The sequence below is a fragment of the Lagopus leucura genome, unplaced genomic scaffold (assembly GCF_019238085.1).
Source record: "Lagopus leucura isolate 7727_CA_CO unplaced genomic scaffold, USGS_WTPT01 Super-Scaffold_100004, whole genome shotgun sequence".
Classification (NCBI taxonomy): Eukaryota; Metazoa; Chordata; class Aves; order Galliformes; family Phasianidae; genus Lagopus; species Lagopus leucura.
This window is the reverse complement of record NW_024962264.1, coordinates 18,071,032-18,089,816: the sequence shown is the minus strand read 5'-3', so window position 1 is coordinate 18,089,816 and position 18,785 is coordinate 18,071,032. Positions and strand designations below refer to the sequence as shown.

At 37.2% G+C, this 18,785-nt stretch overlaps 1 protein-coding gene across 1 annotated transcript in view; it reads right to left on the bottom strand.

The window, feature by feature from the left end:
• Positions 1–18,785, bottom strand: part of PAPSS1 (3'-phosphoadenosine 5'-phosphosulfate synthase 1) — a 37,523-nt gene that overhangs the window by 11,500 nt on the left and 7,238 nt on the right. Inside the window, exons 3-9 of the mRNA XM_042871749.1 lie at positions 17,528–17,763; positions 16,108–16,246; positions 14,247–14,365; positions 7,504–7,617; positions 4,922–5,033; positions 2,911–3,116; positions 1,256–1,391 (exon numbers count right to left, since the gene is read on the bottom strand). Coding sequence (XP_042727683.1) covers positions 1,256–1,391; positions 2,911–3,116; positions 4,922–5,033; positions 7,504–7,617; positions 14,247–14,365; positions 16,108–16,246; positions 17,528–17,763 — 1,062 coding nt within the window. The remainder of the gene's footprint in view (positions 1–1,255; positions 1,392–2,910; positions 3,117–4,921; positions 5,034–7,503; positions 7,618–14,246; positions 14,366–16,107; positions 16,247–17,527; positions 17,764–18,785) is intronic.

Below are 18,785 nucleotides of genomic sequence, written 5' to 3'. Positions count from 1 at the left end.
TGTGCTCTTATAGTAGAGGCACCTAACCGTACCCTAGGCTACACTAGGCAAAGTAGCAGCATGAGGGAGGTGATCCTTTCCCTCTCATTGCTCAGCAGTGATGAGGCTACAGAGAGCTGGGTTTCTTGGCACAAAAGACTGGAGAAAGTCTCCAGTGAGGACAGGCTGAGAGAGCTGGGGCTCATCAACTTAGACAAGGCTCAGGGGGGAATCTTATCAATATGTATAAATATCTGAAGGCAGGGTACAAAGAGGATGGAGAAAGACTCCTTTCAGAGGCACCCAGTGACACAGCAAAAAGCAGTGGACACAAACTGAAACAAAGGTGAATCCACTTGAACAGCAGAAAAGATTTTTATTGTGAGAGTGAGCAAACACTGACATAGGTTCATGGGGAGATTGTTGATTATCTCTCCAGATAACAGCAGCCATCTGGATGTGGTCCTAGGCAACCAGTTCTAGGTGGCCCTGCTTCAGGGGGGGAGTAGATAAGGTGACCTCCACAAGTCACTTACAACCTCAACCGTTCAGTGAAATATAAATAGTAAGCTTTTTTACAGGTATCAAACGTGTTTATTTGGGGAACAGTTAAGACCAAGACTGGTATATCTCAAACCTGAAGATCACAGTAATACTGACAATACTGAAAAAAGACAGGATCTCAAGACCAATCTCTTTGCATTCTTCATGCATTTTTGCAGTCTGTGTTCTCTTCTTTCACACTTCAAGCGCTTTGTAGCTGTCTGCTAGTTGCTGGATTTAGCTGGCTGTTTGTGATACTTAATATCCATTTATTTACATAGCCATCATAAGCTTTACTCCCCAAAAGCAGCATGTAGCAGACTTAAAAACAGAAGAGCATAAAAGCCCAGCAATCAGCATACCTCTACACTTCTAGTCAAATCTGATGATTTTTAAATTATAATCTATTTAAATAAATCTACCACATTTAAAATATAATCGATTTAAATAAATCTACCACATTTTAACATTATATTTTCTTGCATTAATAATATGTTGAGCGTGCATGGAAAAAACAAATTCAGAAACTTAAGGGTTACCAGCTTCTCTTCTCATTCAGGCAAGGCAAAGCCTGAACTTATAAAAATAAATACCAGTAAAAGGCAAAGAACACCACTTAAAAGAGGGTTCAAAATTAATATCCCTGAAACAAGGCTTGTCCTTGCAGTATCAAGGCAGTAGGTATTTGGATAAACCTTTGTATGAAGAAACAAAACAATATAAAGTTACTCACCAGCATTCATTTCTTTGAACTTCTGTCTTAGTTCAGCTGGAGTGAGACGGTACTGATCAAGTCCATCATTCCAATAAATACGATCAAGGACCTGTAGATCTCCACCTACAAGCCAGTTCCCTTGCTCCATAACCATCTAGGAGAAGTAAGGAAAAACAGCTTGTTTTGAGCATTTAGACCATTGCAAAGGACACAATCTTCACAAAAGAGAGAGTTCCAGGTTAATTGCAATTGATATTCTGAAGCCAAGCAACAATGTTAAAAAAATAAGAAAAAAATTATGAGCTGCTGGGGTTCAGTGGTACTGCATTCATCATACCTTTCCCCAGGTAAATGTCAGATTTCACATCTCAACTAGGAGGAAGGGGAAGGCATGAGACAGATAATGAAACTGAGAAAACTCACCACTGTGTAAGCTCTGAGGCACCCAAAGATTTCTGACAATTTCAGAAGGGCCACCAGATGGATGCAGCATCATGAAACTACAACACACACTATGCTGTTGTGCTACTACTATACAAGCCAATATAGACACCAGAACATGGTTTCTCATCTTCTACATGAATTTCAGTAGTGACATTCTGTAACTGTTAATATATTGTAACAAGTCACCCAAATCTTTTCTGCCCAAGATTTTCTCCGCATTTCTTATATTTGTGTTACTTTTTCAGTAAAACAAAAATCTTACATTCATCAGCACAGAACACACCGAGGACACACCTTTCTCAACACTCTTAATTGTATCTAGCAGATGCCCTTTCCAGATACATTCCTAACCGCATAGTTGGTGTTGTGTAACTTCATTCAGTAAAATTATGTGATTACATGTTAATAAGAAAAAAGACTAAGATGTCAAAAAAAAAAACCAAACAAACCATTTTTCACATACGTATAACTATTGGTCATACAGATGCTTTTAGAACACACAGAAGGCTTTATCTTTCCATAGGGAAATAATAATTGGAGTTTTGTTTGATTTCTTTCTATCTGATTTTAAATCATATAGTAAACAAAAAGATACTATAAAGAGAAATAGGAAGAGTTGATGGCTCTTCAGAGCTATAATGTAACATTTACATCAGCTTTCAAAACCAAATGCAGTATTGCTTTGAGTATGTTATGATTAAAATATTTCAGTATGGTGTGCACATAAGGTCAAAATAGTAAAACATATTTAACACAACAGATGGGAAATAACTCCTCAGAGAGTTAAATCATGAACTCTTCAGGAAGGGTGTCTGTTTCAAAAGAATTTAAACAAGGCAATTCTCATGTGCTCCACACGCAGCCAGAAAAGAACTTTTCTTGACTTCCCACTGCATATTAAGGAGCTTTGATGATCCACCTGGGTCCACAGGGAAATGGATTTCCTAGGCACACAGTAGGGCAAAGTCCCCCCCCCTCTGCAGCACAGATTCTATATCCCAAATTCATTTCACACGCTCACATTTTTATCAGGTTTTCACACTAAGCACAGACTACTCAAGAGCTACATTGAACAGAAGAGCACCGTTGTTCCCATTCAAAAGTTTTAATTATTTCTCAAAAAAGTTTTGTTCTTCAAATACACAAGTCACAGACACCAACTTTAACTAATTTGCATCTCCATAGACAGGACAATTTATCAGACTAGCTTTTCAACTTCACACGCATACCTTTATGTAAGGATGATCCTTGCATGTCGTTCCCCACTGCCTCGCACAGCGTTCCTCTTTCCTATGCTCATAGAATTCTGGATTACGGAGAATGGCCACGCGGCGACCCTCATACACTAATGCAATTGCTGTGCAGCCATCCAGTCTGTCTTTGTCTTCCTGCGTCGCTGTCAGCACTATAGGCACTGAGAGATTAATGACTCCCCCTACAGAGTGAGAAAAGCCATTACCCATATTATCAGCTATAGTCCAGACATCAAATTTCCTCATAAGTTACAGTCTAGCTGTTGTATGATAATACAACAGGTAGTTCTAGCTTTCACAATAAGGATGACTTTATAACGCACTTTTGCATTGGATTCATGTGCTGTAAGGATGTGCAAACACTGAGGTTTGGGAAAGAGCAAAGACACTACTGAAAATGGCAAGTACTTACAGCTGCACTTAAGTATTCATACTGTGAAGAAACTATGTTTGGGGGATCTCGAAACAATGAATACCTTGTTCAGGCAGCAATACAGTAAACTGAACCAGGTAACTTCAAATATTACTCAAGACTGCTACTACTATGACTATTAGAAATACAAATATCACCCTCCGTAGCCCTAATTTCAGTCTGTAAGAAAAGCTCACTGTGATGGAAGCAGCAAAATACATCTTTGTAGTTAGCATATGTAAATCAAATATTTCAAAAGGTGACTTTTGCTGTTTACACCAAATTAAGTTCAGTCTCAAATGTATCTACCTCAAAAGAAACTGCAGAGTCAGATATTTTGCATAGTTTGTTCAGCTGAAAGTTTACCAACTACTAACTTCCAAAAATAACCCAATATATCTGAACTCAAATGTTACGTGTCCTTCATTTTTAGACATTTACTTCACTGCTAAATCCCAGAAGCGTTGTTTTTCTTGACTACACGTGTAAGATCTGAGAAACCAGTAGAGTAAATACTCTAAATATCAAACAGTGGCAAAAGTCTAATAAGTGCAGGCATAAAAAAAAAAGAGTGCAAAACTCTTAGGAGTTCTCCAAGAGAAAAGTCATGGCCCCCTTGAAATTAATAGGAGTTTTGCTATTGGTTGTAATTGAGGTGAAATTAAATACAGCTGGTTTCCTTATTATTTGAGCAGTGCATTTTTTTTTAAACCTTCTTTTAATCACATCTTAAGCAAGATAGGCAGTTACAAATGACAAGGCTGGGTGAAAAGGATAATAGAGAAAAAAAAAAAAAAAAGAGTCCAAGACAAATGGCAACCTTTTTCTGCCATTTGGTTTCCAGAAAGAAAATAGTGACACAGAAGGAAGCAGGACTCTTTGCTATCCCTTTTAGCATATAAACTATGCAAAAACACAAAAAGTTGATGTAAAACAATCTTCAAAGGAGAACAAATGAAATAACAGAGAATCACTATTGAATTTTAAACTCGATGATGTTATCACTTAACTGCTTCAACTGATGTTTGCTCTTAGCTTATTGGTAATGCAAAATAAAATGTATTTGTTAAAACTGGGTAGTTATTAAGGCACAGTCATTCAGTGTCATGCAACAATCATCCAGTCAGGCCTTCTTCCCAATTCTGGTTTTATACCCAACAGAGCTACAGTACTCAAGTCACTTCATTGTCTCTTCCTTCATCACCGACAGGGAAGAAACCTTTTTGCATTCTTTGCACAAAGCTAAACAGCAACTAAATTTCAATTCTGAGTTCTAAAACAGATTTCTTCAACACAAATTAGAAATGTTGATTTCAGGTTTAAAATCTTCTCCAAAATGTAAGCATTTAAAAAATGTAAATTCTAATTTGTACAGGCAAAAAGATAAGGTATTGATTTTTCAAACACAATGATACAAATAAAAAGTTTTAAAAGTAATGATTTTACAATTCTATCTTCTTATCTCAGACTGTGCACAAACCTGAGAAATTTTCACCACACCATTACTAAGAAGCAAAGCATCAATAATATTTTACAAGTAGCATTTGCTCAGATTTACTAGTGGAAGTACTTTACCATCAAGCAGACAGTCAAAGTGAAGGCACTGCAGGTATTCTCTCTCTCTCATAAAGCCACTCAGGGGTGTTGCCCAACCTTCTGCCAACACTTGCACCCACTGCATATCCACCTTGTAAAGAAACAGAGAAATTGAGCAAATAAAAGGCATTGTTCAATGACTGACGTTAGGTGTTAATCATAACAGAAGATGATTTATGCATAAAACGCAACGTGAATGGAAGATTTCTCAGTTGGTCTTAATCAAGGAATTTCAAATCTCTGTAAGTAAGAAAAATAACAACTTGCTCCTTAGTGTTTATAACTACTTTCCAATTCTTACACTAGATCAAACTTGATAGTGTTAAAAACAAATAAGCTTTACTCATAAACATTTGATAAAGTTTATCTTACCAGAACTAGTTTCATTTGTATTTATTTTTCAATAAAGCAAGATAAAGAAGAGCTTAAAAGAAAAAAAAAAAAAAAAAGACAATAACACATACAATAACTACAAAACAGAATTAAGGAGAGAGAAGACTAGCGCTTCTGATCTTAGTATGGATTAGTAAGATTTTTATTGCAGAAAGTAGTAAGAAAATCCAGAACTAAAATTCTTTCAGGAAAGTATTTATTTTAGAGTAAGATGCAACATTTTACAGGGAATTTCCTTCCTTAACATTAAAACTGTCACACTGCGACTTAGTGTGCAGCCTTTATTATTTTTGCATGTGCATTACTAAGACTTTGTAAGAGTTTTTGACAAAGGACAAAGCCCACTGACTCCACTTGTCTAAGAATCTCTTGCAAAAAGCATGACTAGTTTTATTGCATCATTTAGTTTACGTTCAGACAAATAAAACACACATTTTCTTCCCTAGCTGATGTTATATACTTGCTGGTATCTGAAAAAACACCAGTTAGGAATGGAGGGGGAGAAGGCTGGTTTTGCTAGATGAGAAGCATTTCAGAATGGGACCCTACAGAAACTCAATAATGATGACCCTAAATACTTATTCCTCTGCAAAGCAATATACAGTTTTACTGATGCACGCGAAAGGAAATTTTGTAACATGCAGTGAGAAGAACTATTAAAATATATTAGAAATCTAAGCAGTTTTAAAACTATTTAGTTTAGTGCTTGGTGTGATGTCTCAGAACTTCAAAGTCATTCACTGCACATGCTTACTCAGGTCCCGGATACAATACTTAAAAGTTTTAATAGAACAGAGAAGTTTAGTTGGAAGGACCATATGAACATCATCGAGTGCAACTAACCGGCCAGATCAGAGACAAAAAGAAGTTAAAGCATATCATCAAGGGCATTATCCAAATGCCTCCTGAACACTAACAGGCATAGGCTATCAACCACCTCTCTAGGAAGCCTGTCACAGTGCTTGATCACCCTCACGTTTAAGCAATCTGTCCTAATGTACAGTCTGAACCTTACCAGCACAGCTTTGTGTCATTCCTACAGGTCCTGACCTCAGCTATCAGGCAGAGGAGCCCAGAGTCTCCCTTCCTCAAGAAGGTACAGAGAGAAATGAGGTCACACCTCAGCCTCCTTTTTTCTGGAGCATCCACGCGTCCTCAGCCTCTCCTCACAGGACATGCCTTCCAGCCTTCCAGCCCTGTTACTAGCTTTGCTGCCCTTCTCTGGATGCTTTCAAGAACCTCAACATTGTTTTGTATTGCGAAGACTAGAATTGCACATGAAATTCAAGTTGAGGCTGCAGCAACACTAAATAGAGCAGGAGAATCATCTCTTTTGACCAGCTGACTATGCTGTGTTCAACTCAGCCCAAAGCGCAGCTTGCTTTTTTGGCTGCCAGGGTACGCTTTTAAAATAGAACCATTAAAAAGTCAGAAGTCAGTGAAAAAAAGCATCTGTATCTGTGTTTAGGCCTAGTTCTTCATAAAAAGATGACCAGGAAGAACAGAAACACAGTCAGAAGCAGCTTTGTCAAATTAAATACCACACTGGAAAATCACACATTTAACTGAAGTAAAAGCATTACACTGATCCACGCTTTTCCAAGTTATTTTTGTCCTGGAAGCCAGAAAACGTAGCATGAATTCATTCCAATTAGCAAAAAAATTAAAGCAAAAATTAATGAAGTAGGTCTGATCACCTACAGACGAAAGTTTGCAACTGATATACAAGGTTAGTACTTTAACCTGAAGGTTACTAACAAGGATAATACTCCTTGGTCACTACAGTTCAAAATAAAATCGCGTAAGCAATCTAAAAATGTATATATTAATAATTCATCTAGAAACAACTATGCACAGGATGCATGCAAAGAATCACACACTGGTCAATGCTCAAAGGGGAAAAAAATTACCAAATTTTAATCTCCAGACTTAGGACACACTAAGTAGCATTATCTGAAATTCCAGCCAATACTTATGAAGTTATTAGTCAACTGCTATCTCTAAAAAACGACAAAAGAAAACATGCTATTACGTTCCTCAAGAAAAGAAGGACAATGTGTGTCAAGTTACAGTCTGTAACGAGTACAGGTGTTTTGACTATACACTGTTCTGCCTAACCACAGACTGTTTTGTCATCTTCAGTAAGGAGATAAATGAACACACAGTACCTTGTTTATTTCCAAGGTTAACAGAGACTCAGCATCAGTTTTAGCCAACTTCAGTTTGTTTTCTGGCACGTAAAGCTCTTTCACCTCATACGAGGCATCTACTGGTACGATGTCCTGTACAAAAGGAATAATCACAATTCAAATACACAGTCAAGAAGTAAAATTCTATGTTGCGCTGCTCGCTAGCAAGAATATGTGCAGTAAGGAATTTTTATTAACTTTTTAAGAGCACTGGTTCAAGATTTGTACATATTACCAGCAGAGCTGCTGGCTTGAATAGCAACAGTGTCTGCCAAAAAGCATTACTAAAACCCATATCGCTATAAAACATTTACCTATTAAGTATTTAAGTACTGAATTAAGTGCAGTTTTCATGACTTATTAATGTTTACATTAGCCATAGCAGAAAGAGCTTACATTTTTATACATGCTAAAGAAGTAAAACATATACATAAATGCTCAGTCTCTGAAATCTTAAGTAATCAAGTATATAACAGTGCTAATATGAAAATAAAACTGAAATTGATTAATACACAAGTATAAAGTGAATGTTCTGACAGCTAGGGAAATAAAAGCCGTGTTCTAATTATAACTCAAATACCACAAAATATCACTAATAAAAAAAAGCATTTTTCCTCTATGGTTTTTTTAAGCCAAACGTTCTCACTTCATATAATCTAAATTTTAAATCCCTCATAAGGATAAGGACACAATTCCAAGGGAAAAAGGGGAAGAGAAAGGAAAGTCATCATGACAAAATTTCCAAGAGCCTCCTGACACAGGGTGACGCCCACTGTCAAAACCCAGTCAAATTGCTCCAGTGGTGTTTAGCAGGAAAATATTCTTTTGAGAACAGTAAGAAAATGTTCTTTTCAAAGCAGGTTTTTAAGATTTTTGAAATCTTCTGTGAAGTAACTCTTTCTGGGGTGCAGGGAGGGGCTCACCCATACAGCAAGGTATACACACACCTACAACAACAATACACTGGAAAACTAAAAACGACTCCTGTATTTGCAGCCCACAGTAAATAGTTGTGTCTGTAGAAACACAAAGTTTGCCCCAGAATGTTAAAGCAGTTAGTCAAGCATTTATCTGATGTCAGGCACCAACTCCATGGAAACTCAAAGGAAATGGCATGAAGAGAGATAAAATGAATGCAGTCATGAGTGAAAAGAGCCAGTGTGACCAGCAAACTGTTACACTATTTGTGTCTCCAAAGACAAATAAAAGAAAAATAAACTAGCACTTAGACACTGTGTTATATTAGGAAAAGCTGAATCCATTACAATCAGATTTTGTTTGAGAAGTGATTTTACTAGAAGGTAAATGAGGTAAAACCTGTCTTGTCTTCTCTCTGTTTGAGCAGAAGATTTACAGCCCAAGACAGCCATAGCAGACTCTCCACAGCAGTAAGCCTGGAATCAAATGAAAGTGCTGCCTGCTGGTAAGAGCAGCAGATTTTATAAGCAAAGAGTAATGCCTGGGTACACATTAGATAGCTTCAGAGAATATTCTGCTCTGGACCCTAGCTTCTTACCACAGTATCATGTTCTTATTCTACAAACCACCAAAAGCTTTAAATAAATGTGTCTATTGAAAAGTTTTCTCCAATATTATCCTACTTTTAGTGTCCCTCTAGTGGGCCACACAGCAGAAGTAACAAACGTTACAGAATGTATTTTCTGTGAACAATCTCTCTGCCTCATACTGAGGGTGTAGGCAGCATGAAGGCAGCTCTACACACAGTGAAAGGCAATAAATCCAGAGTAGGCAATTCAACCCTGCTTGTAGAACAGCTCAAGCCCCACCACCATCTAAAGCACTACGTAGAAAACTACAACTACAGCCATGGCCACACATGCATTTGTATTTCTACCCAAGTAGATAAAACAGCCGAAGACATTTTCATGGTATTTTTAATCTAGAGTTACTTATGTTTCAACTGAAACCAAGGAGTTTATATGGTTAGATGTGGGATTTTGATGGTTTGTTGGTGGTTGTGGTATTTGTTTTTGTTTTTTAAATTTGGGTGTTTTTTGTTGTTTTTTTGTTTGTGAATGACACAAACATTATGGCGCGCTAAGACGTTAAATAGAAGCTAAATATCTAGAGGATTTGCAGGATGAGTAAACCTAGACTCATCAGCAGACATAAAAATGGGATTTAAAGCAGTATTTTTGACTTAAAACATCAGCAAGAGAAGCTCATAGGTCGTTGAAATGAATGAATTTTAGATAAATATTAGGCTAGTAGGCCACCTAGTGACCACTTGAACGTGGTCACTGACATCTTAGACTGAGGTGACAGTTCCTTGCCAATAGCAACGTCCTTCTCAGTCTGTTAAAAAAAAAAAAAAGAGCCTTCAGGCAAGTTTCCAGTAGACAAGCATTCACCAATGTCAGCTGACTTATAAGACCAACCATTCAGTAATGTAAGTTTGTATTAACTGATGGGTGAGGCCACTAAACAGTTTACATAAAGAAAGAGACAGAACTATTTGCTTAAGTGTAATCACTGTTTCACACAATTACTGCTATCTAGAACTTGCAGGGAGGTTTATCAGAATATTAAATACGGGAAAGAATAAAAAGTGCAGTGACAGTTGCAATCTTACTAAAGAGAACTAAGATTTTCTGTACTAACACCTGTTTTGTTCCCATCTCTGTTACATTTTCAGTTCACTCGAGCCACAAAAGCACCCCTCCTTGTGTCAAAAAGAGAAATTTCTGACCCCAGTCATTCACTGCTATTTCTGCCCTGACTGTGCCTTTCACACATTTGTTTTGGTCAAAATAAGCCATGTTTAGCTTAAATAGAACACCTTAACTAAGACAAAACTTTTAGACCCCAACACATTGAGGAAATACTCATATAAGCCAATTAGTCAGGAAATCCAACTAGAAGATTACCTTCCAAATGGACTCTCTGAAGCCTACCAAGATTGTGGACTAAAAAATTGCCACTCCTTTTTCCCAGAATACAGAAGTTAAAAAACAAAGAAAGCAAAAGTAATTTAGCAGCAATAAAAATGACACCAGCACTGTCGCTAATTACACAATTCACCATAACTGAAGTTTTGTTTTCTAATAATAACCACAAAATTATACGTGCTTTTTCAAAAGAAAGAAAACACACTTGGAGCTGCTGAAATCCATTTCAATAAAATCGCTCTGTGCTATACTTCCAATGGAAAATAGTAATAACCAAAGTACACCTACCCCCATAGTAAGAAATCCATAACTTAAAATACAGAAGGCTGTGGTTACTTCCCTAAGCAAGAGAAGAAATCAATGTTTTATTGATGCAGGAATTACTGAAGTTGAATACTGAGGTGGGTGGGCTTTTTTTTAATTATACTTGAAAGCTTAAGTCATTTTCTGCTCACTGTGGATATAACAATAAATACGTATTTATTGTTGTGTGTAAATTTTCACTGCAGCAATACAAAACTACCAGTACAGCCTTGTATACTGTTTACACTGGGCGTGTTTTGTTTTTTTTTTTTCTCCATTGCTTCTCATACAAAATAACTACCGGCCTTAGCAGAGAATCACACAGGGACCTCTGCAGGTCACCTAGTTCAGTTTCCTGCTCAAAATTAAAACAATTACAAAAGGCTGCTCAGAAACTTGCTCAACCACGTTTCAAATATCTGCAAGGATGAAGTGCCCACAAACTCTCAGGGTCACTTGTTCTAATCACTTCCCTTAATCCGTTGTTGTATTAGCAAGAGTACAGCCAAATTTGCTATTGCCCTCTTTGTTGCAAAGGCAACTGGAAAAAAACTTACTTACACAATTATAAATCATTGTAAATCCTCATGATTTATCGTACAAAACCCAGAAAGTCCCACTCAGTCACCTACTGCTGTAGGTATTTGGTATTATCATCATGGTCAAAAAAGTAAGAAGTCGTATTCATACAAATTTTCCACTGAAGTAGTTTTGAAAGGAGATGGAAAACAAGGCTGCATGTAAAACAATTATTCCATACCCAGCCAGCAGGTGAGTACAATCAGCTGTGTCAAATACACTCTACTGACTGTACACTTTGTAGTCAATTAATTGTGAATTGGGCTGAAGATGTGAAATGTCTGCCCTACGTAAAGGTTAAGATACTAAAAATACTGATCTGCTATGTTTGTAGGTTTCTCAAAAAACACTGAAAGATGGTTTCTGGCCTGTTGCAACCCAATTTCATAACCAAGATGATCACACAGAGTATTTGTTGTTACATTTTTGACCAATGAATAAATGAGGAACTTAGATAAGACAGAGAACTTTGATCCAAAAAGAATAATTACGTGACAGTGATAGCTGTAATATAAACAGAGGAAAATATATAGAAAGAGATTATACAGAACAGAAGAATTGATTTCTGTGTATTTTCCTGGAATTGTTACTCTCCATTTCTACTTTGTTCTGAATACACTTGTAAAGAACTGTATGAATACAGTCAGGAAATCAACGCTTTAAAAGACCATATGGAGAGCCTCCCTCCAACAAGTGCAGCGCCGAGTCTCAGAACAGAAAGTCCCTGAACTTAGATAAGAATTCAGTTCTTAGCTATAATTCAGGGGCTGGGTGGTAAAAGGAAGAGTGAAGGTTTATACCCACAGTAGATTGATCTAAATAGTAGAAGTATAAAATCAGATTCCCAAAATTTGTGGTTTGCTTTTGTGGTATTTGGAGAGCTGTGTTTTGTCCCCAAGAATGGCACTTTTGTACAAAAGCTGTTAAAAGACACTTTTTCTCAGTATGTTGAAAGTTACATACTAGAAACCCAATACTTTCTTTTTACATTTTTGCATTCCTTAATAATAAAGGTGGCATTCCTGAGAGGTGACTTCCTGAAAAAATATCTCCCTGGTTAAATATTGAGCTGATATAATTACTGCAAAATCCCAGCTTTGTTTAACGAGGTAGATCAGCTACAATTGTTGACAGGAAAAAACAAATGGAAACAATGAAATCTCTACAGCCAAATATCTGCACTAGGCTTGTTTGACTCCATTGGATGGTATCAGCACACTAAGAGCCAAATTTATCAAGCCCAAAGCCACTCATGCCTTTCTGACTGGGGAAAAAAAAATAAAAAAACATTAAGCAAGAACATCTTTGTATTGTACTGAAAGCAGTTAGGAATAAAAGGAAATTTTCATGACTCCGACTCAGTAGCTTTAAGAGATACTCATCAGTAGTTCGCATTCTAACTCCCTGAAAAGAACTTTGAAGTGTTTCACTCATTGCATTTACATGTAAAGAAACCTATCCAAATGCTCCTCAAAACTGATTTACACCACACAATAACTTTCCAGATTCAACAGCTGCTTATTAGTCCTCCATGGGGTTACTTCCCTTTTCGTCCATAAAGGAAGAAACACATTTCTGGTGAATACTGGATAAATTTGTTAGAGTTCTTCGCAAGTATTATGAGAAAGTTTTAAGAACTAAGTCATTCCATTTCCTACGAAATAAAAATATTCCAAATTCTCAATATATATCTGTGTACATCCATCTGTTTAGCTCAACACACACATACATTTCAGCTGTGTTTCAGCTCTTGAAATTCCAGTATCACCAATACTGAGTGGACTTCTGAACCATGTTTTTCTGAGATGATTTTTAATGCTGCTGGTTTACAACCCTTTTCCTAGCTAATCATGGTGAATTGTTTAAAACCATGACCACTGGTCTGTCACTTCAAAAAATCCTATAGAAATTATATCGTGAGGGTATCATTGGGTTATATATGGTCTGAGAACAAGATGAGCCTGTTCAGCCATGCCTTGGTTTCAATGTCTTATTGAAGTAAGCAACCACCAAGACATGTTTCTATTCATGGCACCATTCTCCTGAAAGAAAATAAAATACTAAAATGCGCTTTAAGCAAAGGATAGAGCCAAGCTGACTGGGCCAGAAGCCACCATTCACTATTGTGCACCAAATGTAGCAACGCAAGAGACTGGGGATCACTATGTTAGCACACTGGCTTATAGAATTATGAAATGTACTAAGTTGGTCTTCTGAACAGGAGGCTCAGGGCCTCTCACAGTCAGGAAGTGCCCCCTCCTACAGTAGGACTCAGGCAGCGCTTTCCTTATTCCCTCCAGAAAGTATTCAGATGAGCACTAGGATACACGTCTAGCACTTTGTTGTGGCTTGTTGTCCTGCCAGAGCTCCTGAGCAACACTGATCAAACAGTGAACTGTTAAAACTATTTTCTTGAAAATTTGGAAACAGGAACTAAATGTCTCCAAAGCTGTACTGGCAACAGTAGAGTAAAATGAACTCAATGCTATTTATATAATGAGGTCTTTTTTTCTTGGTGGAGCATTACTCAAGCCATTGCCTACACCTTAAATGTCCCAGACATCCACCTCACAAAAAACGAGGAACAGTCTGTTGCAGAATCTAATAATAATCTTCTATAATTCTCCTATGCTAGCAAACAATCTAACAGTTAGCATTCACCATTTCCATGTTCTCCCTTACATTTGTTATTTATTATTCATCCCTTACATTGCATTTATGGCAATGACTATAATTCTCTACTTCCACAGAGCTTATTTCACTTGGTGATCACTGTTGTTGCAAGGCTTAGGTCAGAAGAGGACAGTTTTAAAAGTTGAAACTTAAAAATGTGGAAGTCTAACTCAAAAATTCCATCTGCGTTTTTCAGTGTGCGCATTCAGACCTCATGCTTTGAAAAAGTTACTAAGATACACCTGCATTGCTGCTCACCCTCTCTTGAAGAAGTTCCACAACTTGTTGTACACAATCATTCACATCACAGGAATCAGTTTTGAGCACAAGCTCTGGGGCTTCTGGTTTTTCATACTCAGAGTCAATCCCAGTAAAACCTACAAAACAGAAGGCAAACATCTGAAATGATTTCTTCAGAAAGATGACTGTACTTAACAGTGTTCACGTAGCAGTTTCCTTGACATAAGCCAGGCAAGAGTACAAAGTTTTAACTTTATTAAGAAATGATTTCATAGGGAAACCAACTGTTTTTTTTCTTTATTGAGCCATTTGCCAATCCCTACCACATGGGTGCATCTAAATTCAGCATTCTGCAGCAGAATATGTTTGCTGATATTCAAGGAATCAAGCAAAGTGCAAGAAAGACAGAGAGCTGTTGGACAGGTCCAGAGAAGAGCCACAAAGATGATCAAGGGACTGGAGCACCTCCCCTACGAAGACAGGCTGAGGGAACTGGTCTTGTTCAGCCTCAAGAAAAGAAAACTGCGGGGTGACCTCACTGCAGCCTTTCAGTACCTAAAGGGAGCCTACAAACAGGAAGGGGATCAACTCTTTGAAAGGGTTGATAACTGCAGGACAAGGGGAAATGATTGTAAATTGAGGGAGGGAAGATTTAGGTTGGATGTCAGGAGGAAGTTCTTTGCAGAGAGAGTGGTGAGGTGCTGGAGCAGGCTGCCCAGAGAGGTTGTGGATGTCCCATCCCTGGAGGTGTTCAAGGCCAGATTGGATGGGGCCCTGGGCAGCCTGGTCTAGTAGTATTCAATGGGGAGGTTGGTGGCCCTGCCTGTGGCAGGGGGTTGGAAATTCATGATCCTTGAGGTCCCTTCCAACCCTGGCCATTCTGCAATTCTGTGATATTCGATTTACATTGTGAATAAAATAGTAGCACTTACGAAAGAACTGTGCACTTCAACACATTCATCAACTGTCTGTCACTACCAGTGATTTCTTTTTACTTTTTTTTTTTAAGTAGGTTTTTAAATTTTTTTTTTTTTTAAAAAAAAAAAAAGGTCTGATTTTCAACAAGTATATATTTAAATTCACACAAGCAATACCTTGCAGAGTAGGGAATTCAATCCTCTATTGAATTAGTTTGCAGTTAACATACTAATTCTAAGATAGCTAGATAGAATAAGATAGACCTGATAGATAGATAGATAGAAGATCTGACTCTTGTGGTTGTAAGGACTGTTTTCACAGACCACGTAAGCAATTCACAACACCTCTTAGAAGTCTGCTTTGAAACAGGAGATTCTAACAAACCTGCTGCATGTATGCACAAGCAGCACCAAAAAAAAAAATAAAAAAAATTAAGCCCAGTGGCTAAGCAATCTTCACTCAAGTGTGAGGGACTTAAATCACATTCATGGGCACTAGTACAATATCCTAACTTCAGAATAGAAGTTATTCTCTTCAGATGCATTTTCAGTGAGGAGTCTTTACAGAGTGATGGTGACTACACTCTTCTTTTTGGGAGGAAAAGACAGTAATTCTTACTAATACCATTTTTTATGGACACAAAGAGACAATCAGGCTCTTTTTTAACTAGTCAATGGACACAGAAAGATAGACTAATCTTTAATTCTGAGAGTCTGCAAATAAAAACCTGGAGCAAATTATATTTTCTATGTGAGGACAGACGTTTTTGCTCTGTTACTGTAATTTGCTTTTAAAGCAGTCAGCTCTCCCAGCTGGAAGTTAATCCCAATATCCTGCTCAATCCTATCCCCAGTTCACCTGTTTCTGCTTCACATTCACACACTTCAGCACAGTCACTTATGTGTAGTCCAATCACAACATGTCACTTATTTAGGAAGGATGAAACTATATCCAGGTTTACCTTTAATTTCTCCAGCTCTGGCTTTCTTATACAGTCCCTTAACATCTCTTTGTTCACAGACATGCAAGGGAGCATCCACAAATACTTCAAAAAAAGGCAGGCTGGCCCCTTCATGAATTCGTCTAGCATTATTACGATCCTGAAAGAAAATGGGAAAAGAAATATGAAAGACTGCACCCATATAATATCTGTATTGCTTTTCTGCTTTTGAGCTTCATTTTAAAGACACTGATAGTAAAATGTAAGCAAGTTTGAAGAAAAAGAACAAAAATGTAGCTCTGCCAGCTAGACTAGCTTTTCTACAGTTCTTCACACGTTAACAGTTGACATGAAGATAAAAGAAGTTTTACATTAACCAGTTTTGGTTTTTATTGACAGCCACAGAGTACATAATTATCTATACCTGCTCCAGTACTAAGAGTGCCAATCCTCAGAGTTCATCTACCTCATGTAGTAAAGCCAGAGCAAATACTACCTGCAGCTCCTGTTATGATCAACTTTCTCTCCAGATCACCAGATTTCTGCACATTCACTTATCAGACAGACTTGTACACTCTAAATACTTTATTTGCATGGCTTACCGATCGTTGAAACAATTTGTGAATGCCATACGTGAATTCAATAAAATAACAAAAAAAAAAACTTTCCAAAAATCTAGTAAAACCATCTTTCATAAAAGAGAAATGAGGAAAAAAATAGCCATGTTAAGTCTTACTGCAGGATCTCAAGTTCCACAGGTCATTATCAAAAGAATTGTTTGTTCTTCACTATGACCAAAGAAATAACATCTTCTCATGCTATGTAGCTGAGATACAGCCATCGGGCTGTTCTTCAAGATAGTTTGCATTCATGCGTTCTACTTGTCTCAGCCATCCTGTTCTCATATATATAAAAAAAGTCTTCAAAAACAAAATGAACAAGGACTTAAGCTAATCTGCAGATTAGCTAATGTCTTGTTGAACTAAAGAACTAAGAGCAACCACATGCTTGTTACTTGACTTGGTAAAATAGAGTTCCCACCATCAATTCACTGAAGGAAGTGCTGCTTTTCAAAAACAGTTAAACTGAGGATTTAGGTGAAATGTATACCAAGTTTTCACATTTATAAAGTACTGGCATTTAAGTGGAGCAAACAAGATATTGTAACTTTGGACAATTATTTATAGTATCTTTTGCTTTTATTCCTAATGCTAAATTAATAATTCTACCTAGTAAACTGAAGAACTGTTCCAGTTTTAAGAGTATTCTAAATTTTTTTGATGTTTTAGTTTAGTGCTTATGACTTTTGAGTCATTTTACAAGAAAAAAAGGAAGCATTTCATCCTGGCTAAGTTCAGTGAGAAACTCCTAAAAACTCAAATTCAGAATGATGCTTTGCATTTTGCTTTCTTGACAATATCTGGAAGGTTTTCGCATTTACCTGAGCATAAGGAGAGATGAAACTAGTGATGCACACCAAACCAGCATCTGCAAACAGTTTAGCAACCTCAGCAATCCGACGGACATTTTCTTCTCTATCTTCTGGGGTGAAACCCAGATTTTTATTAAGGCCTTGACGAATATTGTCACCATCCAATGTGTAGCACGGAATACCATGGCATACTAAATATTCTTCCAGGGCCATGCTAACTGTGGTCTTCCCAGCACCAGAGAGACCTAAAATATTAAATATCATTATGTATCATAAGCACAGAAACAAATTAGGAAAAATTGCAGTGCATGTACACTGCTGGTGTGAAATGCCCAATATAGTGACAGCAACAATGCACGCTTCTGGCCTTTGAAGGCAATAAAAGCTAAATGCCTCATACAGACAAGAGATATAGGGAGAATAAACACAAAGCTAAGTTTGCCACTTGAGAAGAGTTTGGCCTTGACAGCTAGAGGTAGTAACTAACTCCCAGCTGCTGGCGGTTGTTTTTACTTGAGCAAACTAAATTTAGAAATCCAAAATGAAGTTGAGGATATGTCACATTTACATCAGAAAAGATCTCACACTGAAGTGAATTTCAGTCAACAGAAAGGGACCATACCACATTCCTTGCAGAGTAACAGCACTGAGTTAGATACCACACACACACACAAAAACAAAACACGTTAGTCTGTTAGTCAGAGAAATCTAAATAAATGATGCTCACAAAACAAAGCCATCTTCCAGAATTCATTTCTCCTTTTTACAGACAAAACAATTCAGTGGAAAAAGACTATGCTAAAATACCTCATCATACGCGTTGCATCAACATGCAATTGCCATTAATAGGTAAAGGTTCATGTTAAAGTGCTATTTCGACCCAAAGAGACAAGAAGAATATAAAGAGAGGAAATCTTTGCAGAAGAGACTGAGCAACATAAACTCTTAAAAGAAAAAACAAAAAAAAGTCATATATTAATAGGTGAAATGGGAAGTAGGACGAGGCAGAATGGATTCTAAAAAAATAAATAAATCACAAGAGGTACCAACATGGTCCAAGAACTAGAATTAAGCAAAGGACAAGGCTAAGTAAACTTAAAGTTCCTAGAGCACCAAACAAGGCAGATTCTCAAGTTACTGTCCCAAAGCAATTTCTTGGCCTAAAAATAATAATAAAATAGCATCAAGGGCTCAGGTGCCACATTCCACTTTGGATGAAAAGAGGAACTACAGTTAAACAGCTTTCCAGAAGAAAAACTAAAACAAA